The sequence below is a fragment of the Simochromis diagramma genome, unplaced genomic scaffold, assembly GCF_900408965.1.
Source record: "Simochromis diagramma unplaced genomic scaffold, fSimDia1.1 OVJJ01000325.1, whole genome shotgun sequence".
In the NCBI taxonomy this organism is placed as follows: domain Eukaryota; kingdom Metazoa; phylum Chordata; class Actinopteri; order Cichliformes; family Cichlidae; genus Simochromis; species Simochromis diagramma.
In genome coordinates this window covers 1,609,978-1,625,557 of record NW_024387291.1, presented here as the reverse complement: position 1 = coordinate 1,625,557, position 15,580 = coordinate 1,609,978, and the positions used below count along the sequence as shown (strand labels likewise).

The 15,580-nt window shown below is 40.3% G+C and overlaps 1 protein-coding gene across 1 annotated transcript in view; it reads left to right on the top strand.

Annotated features, from left to right (window-relative positions):
• The first annotated feature begins 5,222 nt into the window (after positions 1 to 5,222).
• The window catches only part of LOC120716400 (cytokine receptor common subunit beta-like), a 53,039-nt gene continuing 42,681 nt past the window's right edge, over positions 5,223 to 15,580 (top strand). Inside the window, exons 1-7 of the mRNA XM_040003933.1 lie at positions 5,223 to 7,318; positions 8,662 to 8,720; positions 9,550 to 9,760; positions 9,864 to 9,975; positions 10,082 to 10,172; positions 10,450 to 10,534; positions 10,630 to 10,763. Of these exons, the coding sequence (XP_039859867.1) occupies positions 7,309 to 7,318; positions 8,662 to 8,720; positions 9,550 to 9,760; positions 9,864 to 9,975; positions 10,082 to 10,172; positions 10,450 to 10,534; positions 10,630 to 10,763 (702 nt within the window). The 5' untranslated portion in view covers positions 5,223 to 7,308. The remainder of the gene's footprint in view (positions 7,319 to 8,661; positions 8,721 to 9,549; positions 9,761 to 9,863; positions 9,976 to 10,081; positions 10,173 to 10,449; positions 10,535 to 10,629; positions 10,764 to 15,580) is intronic.

Sequence of the window (15,580 nt, the reverse complement as noted above, 5' to 3'; positions counted from 1 at the left end):
AGGCTCTCTGTGGGGAGCTGCTGCCGTTCACACCTAACTTTTCCCTCCCCTTTTGTCTGAAGACAGATGACTCAAAGAGGCCTGGGGGACCGTTTTGTCCCAGCAGGTAGGGGGAGCCGACCGCTCAGTTCTCTACATCAGCCGGAAGCTGACGGATCAGGAGTGCCGGTATAGCACTGTCGAGAAGAAATGTTTGGAGATCCAGTGGCCAGTAGAGCTGGGCGATATAACGATAACGATATGTATCGCGATATAACTTTTACTCGATAGAGAAATTAAACTATCGCGATAGACCTCGCCGCTCTTGTCCTCTTAAAAAAAAGAAAAAGAAAAAAGAAAAAAAAAAAAAGTCAGCCAATCCAAATTAAGTAGCGCAGAGCCGAACCAATCACAGCCGCAGCGTCACGTCACGTGACTTGTTACGTACAGCACAAGTGCCAAGGCGCACGTGCGTATTTGTTTGCGAAGCAGCTAGCAGCTAACCGCCGTGTCGACTGGGTGATGGAGAAAATGAGTGCACCAAGTAGAGAAAAATCAACCGAGAGAACGGAAGAGAACACAGATGACGGCTCGAATGCCGAAGAGATTGTCGAAAGGAAGGGCCGGAAAAGTTCCGTAGTGTGGAGATATTTCGGCTATTTGAAGTCCGACAAAAAACAGAGTAGCGCGCACTGTAAGTTGTGCCGACAGCATGTTCCCACCAAGACTGGAAATACAACTAACCTGTTTCATCACCTGAAGCAGTGCCACCCACAAGAGCACGCTCAATCTCTGACTGAAAGTGCTAATTTGTCATCGAAAACAACCGGGGGAATCCCTGCGAAGCAGCAACAGTCAATTGAGTCGGCTTTCTCCAGCGTCTTACCATATGACAAAAAAGCTAAGAGACATAGCGACATAACGAATGCCATAGCCTACTGTCTTGCTAAAGACATGCTACCAATAAACACGGTCGAAAATGAAGGATTCAAGCAGCTAATTAAGGTACTGGATCCTCGTTACCAACTCCCTGGACGTAAACATTTCTCTCAGATAGCGCTTCCAACGCTATATAGAGAGTGCCGTGAGGCTGTTGAGAAGGAGCTACAAACTGTATCGTTCTTCGCTACTACATCCGACATGTGGTCAAGTCGCACGTCAGAACCTTACCTTAGCCTTACTGCCCACTATATCGACCAAGACTGGAATCTGAAAAGCAAATGTCTTCAAGCTGCCTACCTTCCCGACGACCACACGGGTGAAGTAATTGCATTAGGACTGTCAGAAGCGCTTGCATCCTGGGGACTGAGTGAAGACAAACAAGTCTGCATCACAACCGATAGTGGGACAAATATAGTGAAGGCCACATCCCTGAATAACTGGACCCGGCTGCAGTGCTTCGGACATCGACTTCACTCAGCTATCGGTAAGTTGGGAAGCAGAATAAAATTAAAAATGCCTCTTTTAATTGTGTTTTTGAGCCCATGTAAACATATTAAAAGCTAGAGATCTAAATCACTTCCATGGTTATTGTTAAAAAATAAACATCAGAAAGAATATTCTTCATGTCAGCCTATTTATTTGAGGTAATAGTTGCTGTTGGCATGCATAATAGGCAAATATTCAGTCACTCTTCAGTGTAAATCAAGTTGACAAAATGTGCCAAATAAAATTTAGAATTTTGGGGTTCTATCAGGATCCTGTTAGGTGAGGCTGTGTGCAGGCAGGAATAGGACCCAAGGTGCAGACTCCGGAAACAGATGTGAACTCAAAACAACTTTAATGTTAAACTCAAATATAACATAACTGGAAAAATCAAAATAAACTTACACCGGAGGAATGACAGAACACACAGCTAAGAAAACAGTAGATCGCGACACGGACACAGAGAAACACAGGGCTAAAATACACAGAGGGAGCAATCAGGGAATGGGTAACAGGAGGGAAACACAGCTGGGGCAAATCAGGCCTAACGAGACAAGGGGAAGCAAAACCAAACACATTAACATCAGACATGGACTTTCAAAGTAAAACAGGAAACACACAACACAAACTGAACAAAGACACAGACTCGCACGCACTGCAACAGAGGGAACAGAGACGTGGGACCAGGGCAGACACAGACACTGACTGGACACGGGGATATAGCCACTAAGGACACACAGAGACGCGAACTAGACAAGGGGATACAGCTGACAGGGGAGACAGAGCAGCTAGAGAAGACAGAGACATAAACTATAAGACAGAACTCAAAGAAACCAAAGACTAGAAAGTATAAATAATATAATAAACTCAAAACCCCTGGGTCAACGACCCAGGCATCCTAACAGATCCCAATTGGCTAATACAGAACCTCAGCTCTTTTTCCTATAAAGAACATTAAATTATGATTCCACCAAATGGGGCAATTCAAGACAAAAAGAACAAGTGATGAAAACGTCAAACAATGATGTTGATAACACCAGCCTCTGTCACCTTTTTAAATATAAGAAAAAAAAATTTGGTCAGTCTGTCAGCAAAATTTAAAAATGTGTACCTAGGATTTAAAGAATGTTCTGTTAGCATCTTTATTTTAAAACTGTTGGAAAAGCTCAGCTATACAACAAGGAGAGTGAGAATTTCCTTTTAGTTCTCAGTTCATTTGATATTGACAAAAGTTAGTTAATTTTGTCTGTTCTTCTGTAAAAAAAACTAAGATTTATTTTTAGAATTAATATTTTGTTTCTAAGTGGAAGTGACAATTTAGTAGTCTGTTTTGTTTGTTCTATTTTCAAACTTAAACACTTTAGCGGCTGCTTTTTGTTTAGTTTGCAATATTTGCCTTTATTTATTTGAAACTGAAGTCTCATTTTCCTTAAGTACATCTGCCCTGTTTAACTTATTATGGGAAATAAATATTTAAATCAAAACAAGCGGCTGATTGTTTCACATTTTACTTGTGAGCAACGGCACATTTAAATCTTACAAATTTAGTTATTTGGCTTATATCGTGATATATATCGTTATCGCCTGAAATGAAAAAAACATATCATGATATGGAAAAATCTCATATCGCCCAGCTCTAGTGGCCAGTCGACTCCCTTTGCTACTACCTCCTGGGGCACCCATTCCCCCTCTGCTCAGAGCATGCACCGCTGCATTAAGAGGCTCTAATGCCTGTGTCTCATTCTCGCGGCCCATGTCACCTCTACTTGTGGCCCGCATAAAGACGTGAAGAAATATTTCTTTAAATTATTATTCAAAAAATGATTTACTATGATGGCATAACCCTAAAGAATATAGACTCATGGGCAGTGTAGTCCGTGCTGCCATTCTGCCAGCAGCACGACTCTCCTTTTTCTCCCTCCCTCCCCCTCTGAGCGCGAGGGAGGGAGAAAAAGGAGAGTCCAAAAGTACGAGTTGTCACCAGAGATGGGCAGTAACGCGTTACAGGTAACACGTTACTGTAATCCGATTACTTTTTTTAAAGTAATGTGTAAAGTAAGGGATTACTTTCCCGTAAGCATGCTGCGTTACTGCGTTCCTAAACCGTGATTTTGTTTGCAAGAGTGTCTCATGACAATGACGTAACCGAGTGCGACGTTCGTGGCAACAGCTGTGTGCAGTTCAACAATGGATAATATATCGAGAGAGTATGACCATGCAGCGTTTAAAGCATGGAAGTACTGACATTACTTTGATTTTGATTCTGTAAAAAGTGACAAAAACATTAGCATCCGCTGTAAACTCTGCGTGGGAAGAAAACTTCTTTTTACAGTGAAAAAAACCCCTAAACGTTTGAGCAAGCACCGAGTACGCTGCCACGGGAATGTGAAATTCACAGAGAAACTCCCGGATCCTTCCACTGACATGACTGCTGCAGCACCGGGCAAACCTCTGCCTGCCCTACTCCTGCTAAACAGGTGAAAATAGATTTAAAAGCAACGGGACTGCATAGTCTTTGATTTTATTTGTTTTCTGCTGTGTTCTACTTGCATCTATTTGAAAGTGTGAGTGTATAGGTTTAAATGTTAAACTTATTTCTTCCAGTCAGAGAATATTGCATATAATTTAATTTTTCCTTGATGCATACGGTTAAAAGATTAAAACTAATAAAAAGTTTTTAAAAGAGACTTTTTCATTTGGTTACATTTTATATGATGGATTATGCAGAAAAAGTAGAATTGGGCTGAAAGACCCATTGCTTTATTACCTATTCAGGTTTTAAATCATGTTTTTAAAAAGTGTAAGTAACTAATTACTTTTGAAAATAAGTAATCAGTAAAGTAACAGGATTACTTTTGGGGGGAAGTAATCAATAATTAGTTACCGATTACTTTTTTCAAGTAGCTTGACCAACACTGGTTGTCACCAACCAGAAACGGGAGCTGGAAGCATGTAAATATAATAATAACCACTACAGCCAAAAAGAGTGCCTGACGAGCCCAGTTGTAAGTAAGCTATTAACACTTGACTGTACACTGTGTTCGTGTTTTCCTCCGAAACAATAAGTTGCTTTGGAGCAGCCTTTCAACGCCTCTCTCTGTCTCTCGCTAGCAAAGTTGACCCAGTTTTTGGCTACGAGCCCGACACGGAACCCGTAGCAAAAACTTACTACGGTCTGAGCTGCGGACCTGTGAATGATGGTTTTTTTGTTTGTTTTTTTATCAGTGGAAAGAAATTTGTTTTCTGTGAAGAGAATAGGGTTAGGATGTGGTTTGAACTTTTAGTGTGTATTTGTGGTTTTCTTGCTTCTGACTCGGAGAGAGGCAAAAAGAAAGTGAGAAGAGAGTGTCATCTTTCTTACATTTTTCTTGTCCTGAACTAAAGACCCCCTAAAGATCCTCTAATCACATGAGCCATGGTGTGAAAATGGGTGTAGGTCACAATCAGCCAAGGTTTCGGGTGAGCTCATTGTGAAACCTGGCCCCACCCTATCGTGTGATTTCCTGAGGTCAGATGGCCCAGGATGTGAGTGGGCGTTAAGGCGTCTGGGAAGGGATCTCACACCTGGATTATAGATGGCAGAGGGTTGGTGTCGTAAACCACCGCTTTTGTTCAAAGATGGTCGCTCACAGTGAACGTAAATGGCTTCTTTTACTCCTCTTTTCAAACCATCTGTCCTCCCAAAATATGTACATTGGGATCCTCGAAAGAGTGACCTTTGTCCTTTAGATGCAGATGGACTGCTGAGTCTTGTCCTGTGGAGGTGGCTCTTCTATGTTGTGCCATACGCTTATGAAGTGGCTGTTTGGGCTCTCCGATGTAGAGGTCTGGGCATTCCTCGCTGCACTGTACAGCGTACACCACATTGTTAAGTTTGTGTTTAGGAGTTTTGTCTTTGGGATGAACCAGTTTCTGTCTGAGTGTGTTGCTGGCTCTGAAGCACACTGGGATGTCGTGATTGGAGAAGATTCTCCTGAGTTTTTCTGATACACCGGCTACATAGGGGATGACAATATTGTTGTGTTTGTCTTTCTTATCCTCCCTAGTGGGTGTCTGATCTTCTTTTCTGTGCCTCTTTGCTGACTTGATGAAAGCCCATCTAGGATAACTGCATGTTTTAAGTGCTTCCTTTACATGTGTGTGTTCCTTCTTTTTCCCTTCAGGCTTAGAGGGAACATTCTCTGCCCGGGTCCTGATTACTCCAAGTTTGTGTTGCAGAGGGTGGTGGAAGTCAAAGAGGAGGTACTGGTCCGTGTGCGTGGGTGTCATCAGCATATTTCATAAAATTGTTGCTTGGATGGACAGGCCTGCAATCATGTGTATAAAGGGAGTAGAGAAGTGGACTGAGCACAGCCCTGGGGTACACCAGTGCTGAGACTCTGGTGTTGTGGATTTTATTATGACATATATACCTGTATACACTAGACATGTAATCATAGTTGCTTTCATAAATTGTGTGTAATCATATATACTCATATAGACTATGCATATTTACAGCGAAGTGTTTATAGAGTGGAGGCACTTTGTTAAACATTTCCTGTATGTTCAAATCACATGACCCATATATTTAGGTCATATATATCTCCCACTATATTATTGAAAAAGTTGTGCCACTTGTTGTATGAGCACATGTTGATTAATATCAATGGTCAACTGTGACTAGTCCAACAAAGGGTTAATTCAGCTTGGCACTGCTAAAGGATGTGCATAGGACCCTTCTCAGCATGCAGCTGCATTTAACTGTGCAGCAGAAGCATGCAGCGGTGTTTAACAGGATTTGCCGCCCTTTAAATGGCTGTACAAAAGATGGCTGTAAAGCAAAGGCCTGCAGCCCTTTCTGGGGCTGTAAGATAAAAGCATACAGCCCCTTAAATGGCTGTAACACAAAAGCATGAATGATTGTAAAGCCGAAGTGTACAGCCATTTTAATATCTATGTAAGACAAAAAACCTGGCCTTTACAGGGCATGTACCAGGGATTCTGGTTCTTGCCTCAAACACCAGAAGGCGAACAAGTAAACCCCCACTCAGCATGGATAGCAGTTTACGTCTGGCATGCAGGCCCAACAATATTGTTGAATGGATTAACTGATTAACTGCATTTCTGCAGACTTTCAGACTCACTTTGGCCATGAAACTGTCAAAGGGACCCAGTGCAATGATGGATGAGAGACTGGTTTGCAAGTTATGGTGTAGGGTCGTGTATATCATAAGTGGAAGATGAAAAGAAAACACAATGGATGAAAGGATACCCAACGACAGGAGGGGGGGATCACTGTCCCTGTATAAGATGACTCTGATATGCACTGGGGCTCTCTCTTTTTTTCCTGCTGCTTCTTTCCTGTCTGTCTTTGTGTGCGTTTTCTGTTTGTGCTTTAAGGCTCTGCACTCCGGGGTTGCTTCGCTTTTTGTTTGCTTGCTTTCTATGTGATATTTCTGCTTTTAAATGTACTGTTCTGCTGTTCATATGACAATGTTTAATAAACCCTGTTCTAAGAATTCTATGCATTTTCCAGAGAATCATTATGAGTGATTTGATTTTAATTGGATGTGAAAAGCTTGGCCTCCACAGCGTTGGTGGGAGGTTATCATATTGGCTTCAAAATTTGCGACCCAACACCAGAGGATATGTGATCACTGACTTTCACTGTTGTGGATCCATAAACCGATGCCATAAGAGTGTCAGCACAGAACCTTGTGAAACCCCATGATGAACTTTTTGTGTTTAAGTTCTATGAAACAACTGGAATCTGTCTGAAAGGTTTGAATGCAGAGGATTTCAGTACAGGAATAAACAAAGAGCTGCTTCACATCAAACACTATGTGACATGTTTCAACCATTGGGAAGATTTGGCAGAGTAAAAGTTCAGCTTCTATACCAACACTGTGGAGCAACAGTGCATTAATGCTGTCAGGTAGGTTTATGTGGTCAGAACAATTGCAATGTGCATAGACCAGATAACAACCAGATAACAAAGCAGACTCACAACATAATGTACCACAATAAGTTTCTTCCTTCATGTTGAGACTCGCTGACTTGATTGGGTCTCTTCCATTTGTTTATCTCTTGTATTTTTTTTATTCTGTACAGTTTCAGAGCTTTTATCTTGTTAAAGTACTGAATGCCACGTTGTCACCTTGAGCACCCATGAGCACTCAGTGCAGAGCCTCCCAGTTTGCATGAAACTTTGATATTTATAACAGTAGATCAGTAAGGAAGTGCACCTGTTACAGAAACCATAAACAACTGCCTGCTTTGAACCATTTTTGTGAGCTGCAGCACACAACTGAAAGCTCTGAAAGCTCATTTTAAGAGGATCAATAAGCATAATGTCCCCCATCACATCTTTTATATCAACTTGAAAAGCTTTTAGAACATTTGAGTTCTCATAAAGATCCACAGTTTTTGTTCTATAGAAGATGTGATCTGAAGATCTTCTTTATGAGTCTGGCTCTATGTTTGGGGCAAAGCTGGAGTATCTAATGTGACGTAGTGATATTTATTATGTGAATGAGAATCTAAACCAACTTCAGTACTATGCTGTTTAAACTTAATATGTTTGTATTGAACACTATGAAAAAAAAGGTTTACTTGAACATAAATGTGTTCTTGCAAAGATAAAATGCTTAAAGTCAGTTAATGCATAATGTGAACACATTGGGTGAGGATGTGGGTGTTTGCTGGTTAGCTTGTACTTGGCTGCAAAACCACAAAAAGGACAAAATCACACAAACACAGTTTCTTTTTCATCTTGTTTTTCACAGAATCACCACGCAAAGGGAGCTACTGCTAATACTTATAAATAGTGCAATGTGTGTGTGTATGTGTGTGTGTGTGTGTGGTCAGAAATACAACAGGGTGGGGGAACTGACAGGCTGTACTATAGTCAAGGAAGATTCAAATAATGAAGCAACAACCCAGAACAGCCAGTTTCCACCTGATGCTGCATGCTTGAAGTTATCAGCTCAGAGTTATACAGGCAGGTGCACTGCAGGTACTGTTATATACAACCGTTTATAAGTTGAAGAATCAGATTAGATGAAACTAAAGGGTTACAAGGCTTCAAGTGAAACACTCAGAAGCTCAAATGTTCGTCAGAAGAGCTCTGTGGGTTGTGATCGAGAGATGATCTAGATTTGTGGCTGTAGTTCTGGCAGTGACCTCACAGAATTCACCTGCCTTTTTTGTCTTGTCAGTTTAGTTGGTTACATTTGATACGTAAACAAAGTAACACCCTCATGTGATGCTCTTTGACAGGATATCAGGTGAAATTAAGTCAGCAGTTGGAAGCAGATCAGTTGCAGCTCAGCCAGCAGGTAAGTGTCACTGACTGAAGTCTTTTAATGGACAGCGTGTGTGCTTTAATGTACAGCTATTATTATTTTTATAAGAGAATTGTATTATTACAATTACAATATTAAAAATGTTTTACTGAATGTTGTTCAGTTTAAGATTTAGTGCCAATTTCTTTTGTGTAAGAAAACATCCAGGAGATCAGGTTGTTGTTATTTATGTATCAGTTTTATTTGATTTGACATGGTGGAGCAGATCAAACCAAGTGAACACAAACCGAGCAGCCAACAGTTTGTGAGGCTGTGGTAGAGACGCATGTCTGAAAGAAAAGACCACAAATGCAACACCAATGGAAACATTAATTTTTGAAGCGCTTCATGTAAATTATGATTTCAATTCAATTTCATTTTATGTAGATGTCTCCAAACCACAATAACAGTTGCTGAACAGCACTTTGTATTATATAGTAAAGTGACTTGTCCAGGGTGCACCTTACCCCTCGACGCGTGCAAGCTGAGTTAGACTCTAGCTTTCATCGCTGCGATGCTAGATCGGATAAGTAGAAGAAAATGGATGAAAGTAAATTAAAACACAGTAAGTTTAAGTGCTCCTTAGTATACACAGTAGGAGTCTGGATTACATCATCACTGCTTTTAGTTTTACAAACTGAGGCAGGATCTGAAACACTTGTGTGTCTGTTGTTCCTTCCTCTGTTTATAATGTGTTTATCTGTAGCCAACTGTTTTTCTTCTCTGTGGGTTGATGTCTGACTGTTTGGAGAAATAAAACTGTGTCGTCTCTAATCATGTTGCTAACATGGTAACATTTTATTTTATGTGGTTACCTTTGCAGGATGAGAAGAATCAGAAAGCAGTCAGTCAATACCTAAAGCAACTACAGTCCTTCAAGTCTTCCAGTCACAGTCACGAGTCACCATCCCAGCAGCCTCTAAGAAAGAAAACTGTCGACTTAATGGAGAGAAATAAGAAAAGCCTTTCCCTGTTTATTCTGCTGCCTGTGCTGCTGCTCTGCACAAGTGATGAGTGTCCCAGGCTTCCAGAGAGTTAGTCTTTATTCCTCTTTATTCATGTTTAACTGATTTTAAGATCTGTTGTTTGACATATTTACTCATTTTCATTTAATCTCTCCTGTTTTAATTCTCACAGATCTCACTTGCTACACTGACTACAATAGAAACATCACATGTTTGTGGAACAGCAGATACGTGTCTGATGACACTGCATGCACCATACATGCTCAGTATAAATCTCGCTACATGTAAGGACCTCAATCACAAAGAGAAAAGCTCAACACATAAAACTCACATAACATAAATCACAGATGTCATCATATGCACCAAAAAGAGATTAATACTGTTTCTCAGTTCTTACAGCGCTTCCTGTGAGCTAAAGTCTGTTGACGTCTCCAGACCAGCGCTAAAGAAGTGCTCCCTGATCTTTGAAATGGAATACACTGTGAGTGTGTGAAGAAATCAAATTATTGTAGCGCCACCGAGATAAAATCATATATCCTATATCTCAGTTTGTAGTTTAATTAGAAGTCAGAACTAATATTCTGCAGAAAGTAGAAAGTAATGTTCTCGGGGCAGTCATTGACTCCTTCTAAATAGTTAGTTTTTCTGTCGTTGGAAAAAATTAAGCTTTTGTTAAGCCCCTTTTGAAGTTTGCCAAAAAGAAACTTCTGTAATAAATGTTCTCTAACAGTAAATATTTTTCAAACATTTTTTTCCAGTTTCAGTCTTTCCATGAGTTGTCCCTTAATCTGAGCTGCAACCAAATGAAGAGTTTAATCACTTCCTTCATGCCATCCTGTCACAGTGAGTGTAATCTACAGTATAAATACTGGCTCTTTGTGATTTACAGTGCGAGCTATTCATGGTGACCTAAAACAACTGTGTGTGTGATCTTGCAGTAAAGGTGAATCCTCCTGCAGAGCCAAAAGTCTACTTCACGTCTGTTTCCTGGTTGTCCCAAGTCCACAAACATGAAAGGATCAGTTCATATAGAAGTGAAGTCGAGTGGAAGAAGCAGGATCAGTCATGGAGTGTAAGTTTAGATTTTGTGACACAATGTGAACAAGTTTAAGTGAGTTAAGTTGAGCTGAGTGATCTTAAAAGTGCACGTTTAAATGGCAACCTTGTGGCTGTGTGAAATCGAAGCAAGATTCATCCACAACTCCGCACTGCTTTTTTTGTGTCAGGATCCTGCTGTGTACAAAAAACTTGGCATTCAGTGCAATGAAGAGGAGTGCCAGCCGGGATGCAAGGCAGAGCTAGAGCAAGATTTGCTGATACAAGGCGAGAGGCACGAGGCACGAGTTCGTGTGCGGTCTATTTTTCAGCACCACAAGGGAGCCTGGAGTGACTGGAGCCCCACTGCATCATGGGAGTCACCAGTAGGGAAAATAAAACAAACATCAGGTACATTTATCTCAACATGTTTTGTTTAACTCACAGCCTTTAACTCACCAGAGTGGTGAGAGAGAGGGCTGGCTCTCAATTCAAAGTCAATAGGACTTTGTCACCAAAAAAAGTGGAATACTTCAGAAACGAAGAAATAATAGCCGGTCGTTATGAGGTAGGAGCGATCAGTCTACTGCAAACAGAGTGAGATTAGTTAACTGCCGAGAAGAAGATAAACGGCAGACGACAATAACACATACTACCAATATTACAACTACATTAATTCTCAGATTCAAAAGCATCAATGTCCACATCTGGCCTGTTTCCTTGAGTTGATCAAAGTGTTTAGTTTCCATTTGGTAGTTTTTCATGGGAACATAAAATATGCAGTCCATATGGGGCACCAGTGCGAGGCCTTGAATGGGCTAAAAACCATAAGAGACTTATCATAGAGGTCCTACAACACTTAGAGGGTTGTCACATCAACAACTCAGCAGCTTCATGGCACTGGCATGCATGGCTGCTGATGGTAATAGTTAGCTGGTCTTTACTGGTGAATGCTTACAGAGCAGCTACAGCAACAACAATACTTTCTTTTCTGATTCAGTCAAATATTACAAACTCACAGGATGGGCCTGTAATGACCCAAAACATGCAGCAAAAGGAACAGAGATGTTCATAAAAGGACAAATCGGTCACATGACCCCAGCCCAACATGGCGTACTTTTCACTTAGTGAAGACAGACAGAAGAAAGACCCAGAAGCAAACAGCAACTGAAGGAGGCTGCAGTAAAGGGAAGAAATGGCATTTTGAAGGTTTCTGACTTCAGACAGTCACATACAAAAGATTTGCACTCAAGGATTAGTAATAATAATTAAATGAAGGGCATAACTGAAAATGTCTGTATTTTTATATTCCATGCACTTCATGCGAAATTCATCCTTAGTCTCTTGAATAATAAATCACAGTCACATCTTGATTTCTATTTAAATTCACTGTATCGGCTGCAGAAGCAAACTTGTCTGTGTCTCGTAGACTTGGCTGTATGACCCAGTTTTCTCATGTTTCTGAGCCACTGTGACCTGATCTGTCCCATATTTTTCAGGTAATACGTTTGTTGTTCCTGTAACGATAGTCGGTGTGGTGGTGTTGCTGGCAGGCCTGCTCTTAAGCACTCACAAAACCACCCGGTACGTGAGCACGGACACAAGTTTCTATAGCAAATAATATTATTATCATTTCTTCTAATTTGATGTAGTTATTTTCTGACAACTCTGGTTTATTTTTATTTTTTAGGGTTTACATAGTAAAGAAAATCAAAGGTCGACCCATACCAGACCCAGTAAAATCCTTCCTGCGAGAAATCCAGGTATGAACCACAGATATTTCCTCTGTTATAACAAGTTATTATTACATGTTATTATTCCATGCATTAGATAGTACTGTGGCCACTTCAGGGCAGTAAACATAGTATTTATGAAATACTGTGGTGAATTTGTTTGCAGGAAATTCAATTATTACCAGATATTCAATGTTCAGTTTTAACCACTTTTGTGTCCAATAGTGACTCTTCTTTAGGTTAGGGCAGCAGTCCCCAACTTTTTTTGCGCCACCGACCGGTTTAATGTCAGACAATATTTTCAGGGACCGGCCTTTAAGATGTCAAGGAAAATGAAAAAAAATGAACTGATATGACCTTGTGGTATTTTGTAAATATAATAATAAACGCAAATTCACTGTATTGTGTAACTTTATTAGCGGCGTCCTCCTGAAATGCGCCAACAACATTGAGAGCAACATCCTCCTCTCTGCCCCATAATGCTCTCTGGTCGCTATGGTAACGTGTAAATATTTCTTTCAAAATAAGACACAACTACAACACAGGAAAAGACCCAGGGAAACCGAGTTAATGATAAAAACCCTGAAAACCATAAATTTCACACCCGAGCGTCAACTCTCACTCTGTAGCCGGAGGGTTGGAGACCACTGGGTCAGGGTTAAGAGTAGAGTGCTTCATCACAGTGTTTTTTTTTTTTTTTTTCTTCTTTTCCTTTTATTATATATATTAAAAAAAAAAATACATATATATATATATATATATATATATATATATTAGGGGTGCAACGATATTCGTATCGATATTGAACCGTTCGATACAGTGCTTTCGGTTCGGTACGCATATGTATCGAACAATACAAAATTTGTAATTTATTTTATCAACTTTCCTTCTGACGATGCTGTCTGTGTTGAGCGCTCAGTGAATCTGCGTTCGACTACTCCGCCTAGGCTCGACAGTGCAGCCTAGGCAGAGTAGTCGAACGCAGATCCACTGAGCGCTCAACACAGACAGCATCGTCAGAAGGAAGAGCGCAGGGCAAGCTAGCGAGACAGAAGTTAAGCTCTCCTTGTAACATGGACCTCCCCCACCCTCATTCATATCTGGCGTTTGGAATTATTTTGGTTTTCATGTGACGTATGACCCTGAAGGTAAGCGAGTCATGGACTAAAGTAAAACAGTATGTTGGATGTGCCACGCAATGCTCAATTACATGGGTGGGAACTAGTGTGTTAGCGCAGTTAGCTCGTTAACGTGTTGGCCGTCTAGCCCCATGCACTGGGCGATCGGCGGTAGCTCGTTAACGGAGATTTGCCGTGTTGTGGCGTTAAGGTCATTTCAACGAGATTAACCTGAAAGTACTAGTGGGAACACAACGAATATGACTGCACATTTACGCCGACATCATCCTAGTGCAAAGACAAGTGGAAGCAGAAAAAAAACAAGCAAGCATGCTACTAACTTTAGCCGAGTCATTTAGACAGCTGTTAGCACATGATTCTCCTTATATGTTTAATATGCTGCTGAGAATATAGCCCAGAAGAAGCGGATAGTATAGCTTTTATTTTGGAAAGAGACATTTCTCTGTAATAAACTCTCTTTTACAAAGATGAGTGATTCCTCAATCAGATACAGGGCTCGCAATATCGCTAGCCCGACGTCCCGGGGCTAGCGATTTTTTTCAGTCGGTTTACCAAAATCTATCTCTGCCCTGCCCGTCGGGCTATTGTAGGAAGGAAAAATATATGTCAATGCTTTTGCATTCTTTCGGAAATGTAGCTGGATAATTATGTCATTGGCATCGGTGAGCCACTGTCAATATGTGACATATTGAAATCGCGTTTGAATTTGCGCTTGTTTTTTTGCTTTCACTTTGCAATCGCGCGAACTGTGTATAGAGAGCGACAGCACTGATCTGTGAGTGATGATAATTTGTGCACCAATTCCTCTGACATCGTCCTATTAATTGTTAGCTTACTATGCAAACATGACAAGTGAAACCTCAGTGAAACCTCACGCAGCAAGCTTAAACATGTGAGAGGTTGATCGCGCAGAGAATCGCTGAGCTTATGTGAGTGCGTGTGTAAAAGCAGCAGGATATATATTTTAGTTCTGCTGAGCCAAATAAGACAGGTCAGGGTGAAGAAGTGACAGCCAAAGAAAAGCTTACCACAAAATGGAGAAGTTATGACAAATCAGACTATAAGGCAAACAGAAAGTGCAGCTTTATGGTTTCATGGACAAAAGAATTTCTGTGGCTGCAATATGACGAGCTAAATAACCAGGGCTGCACATAAGTGGTCCGCAGGTGCGCATTCGCTGTCAAAATAAAAAACAGGCACAAGGGTTAGGGTTAAATTTAAAAACTGTACTTTTGAGTTAAAATATATATTTATAATTTTAATAAATGACAAATTAAAAAGGCATGAACATTTTTTTTGTATCGAAAAAATATCGAACCGTGACACCAAAGTATCGAACCGAACCGAACCGTGAATTTTGTGTATCGTTGCACCCCTAATATATATATATATATATATACACACACACATATATATATATATATATATATATATATATATATATAAATTACAAATGATTTTACAAATACAAATTGATTATTTGCAATACGTTAAAATCAAGTAATGCAGGGGAAGTGCAAAAATCACCGCTACAAATAAACCCAGAGCTAAATAGAGACTGATCCTCTGACGTCTCTCTGGTTTCAGTGTTTCTGTCTTTGGTTTTTCAACAGCAGCTATAAGGATATTGAACAAGTATGAGTTACAGGATCATTAAATGCAAATTTCTGAGAACAAGAAAGTGTTATTAATGAACGTGAAGTGTAGTAGCTTAAAATTTTTTTTTTTTTTTTTTTTTTTTTTTTTTTTGTGTCCCGTTTGGATCTTTAGCCATCAGAATTGTTGTCTTAAGGCCAAGAAAGATGCCAAGCGGATTTATTTTACCAAGTGGATCATCATGGCCTTGCCATATTGGTCCATTTGATTGACCTTTATTATAATTATGAATTTATTTTATTTTCAGTTGCTACAAACGGGACAGACATGACTGGGGGATAGGACAGGGAGAAAGAATGAAAGAAAGAGAGGGAGAGAAAGAAAAC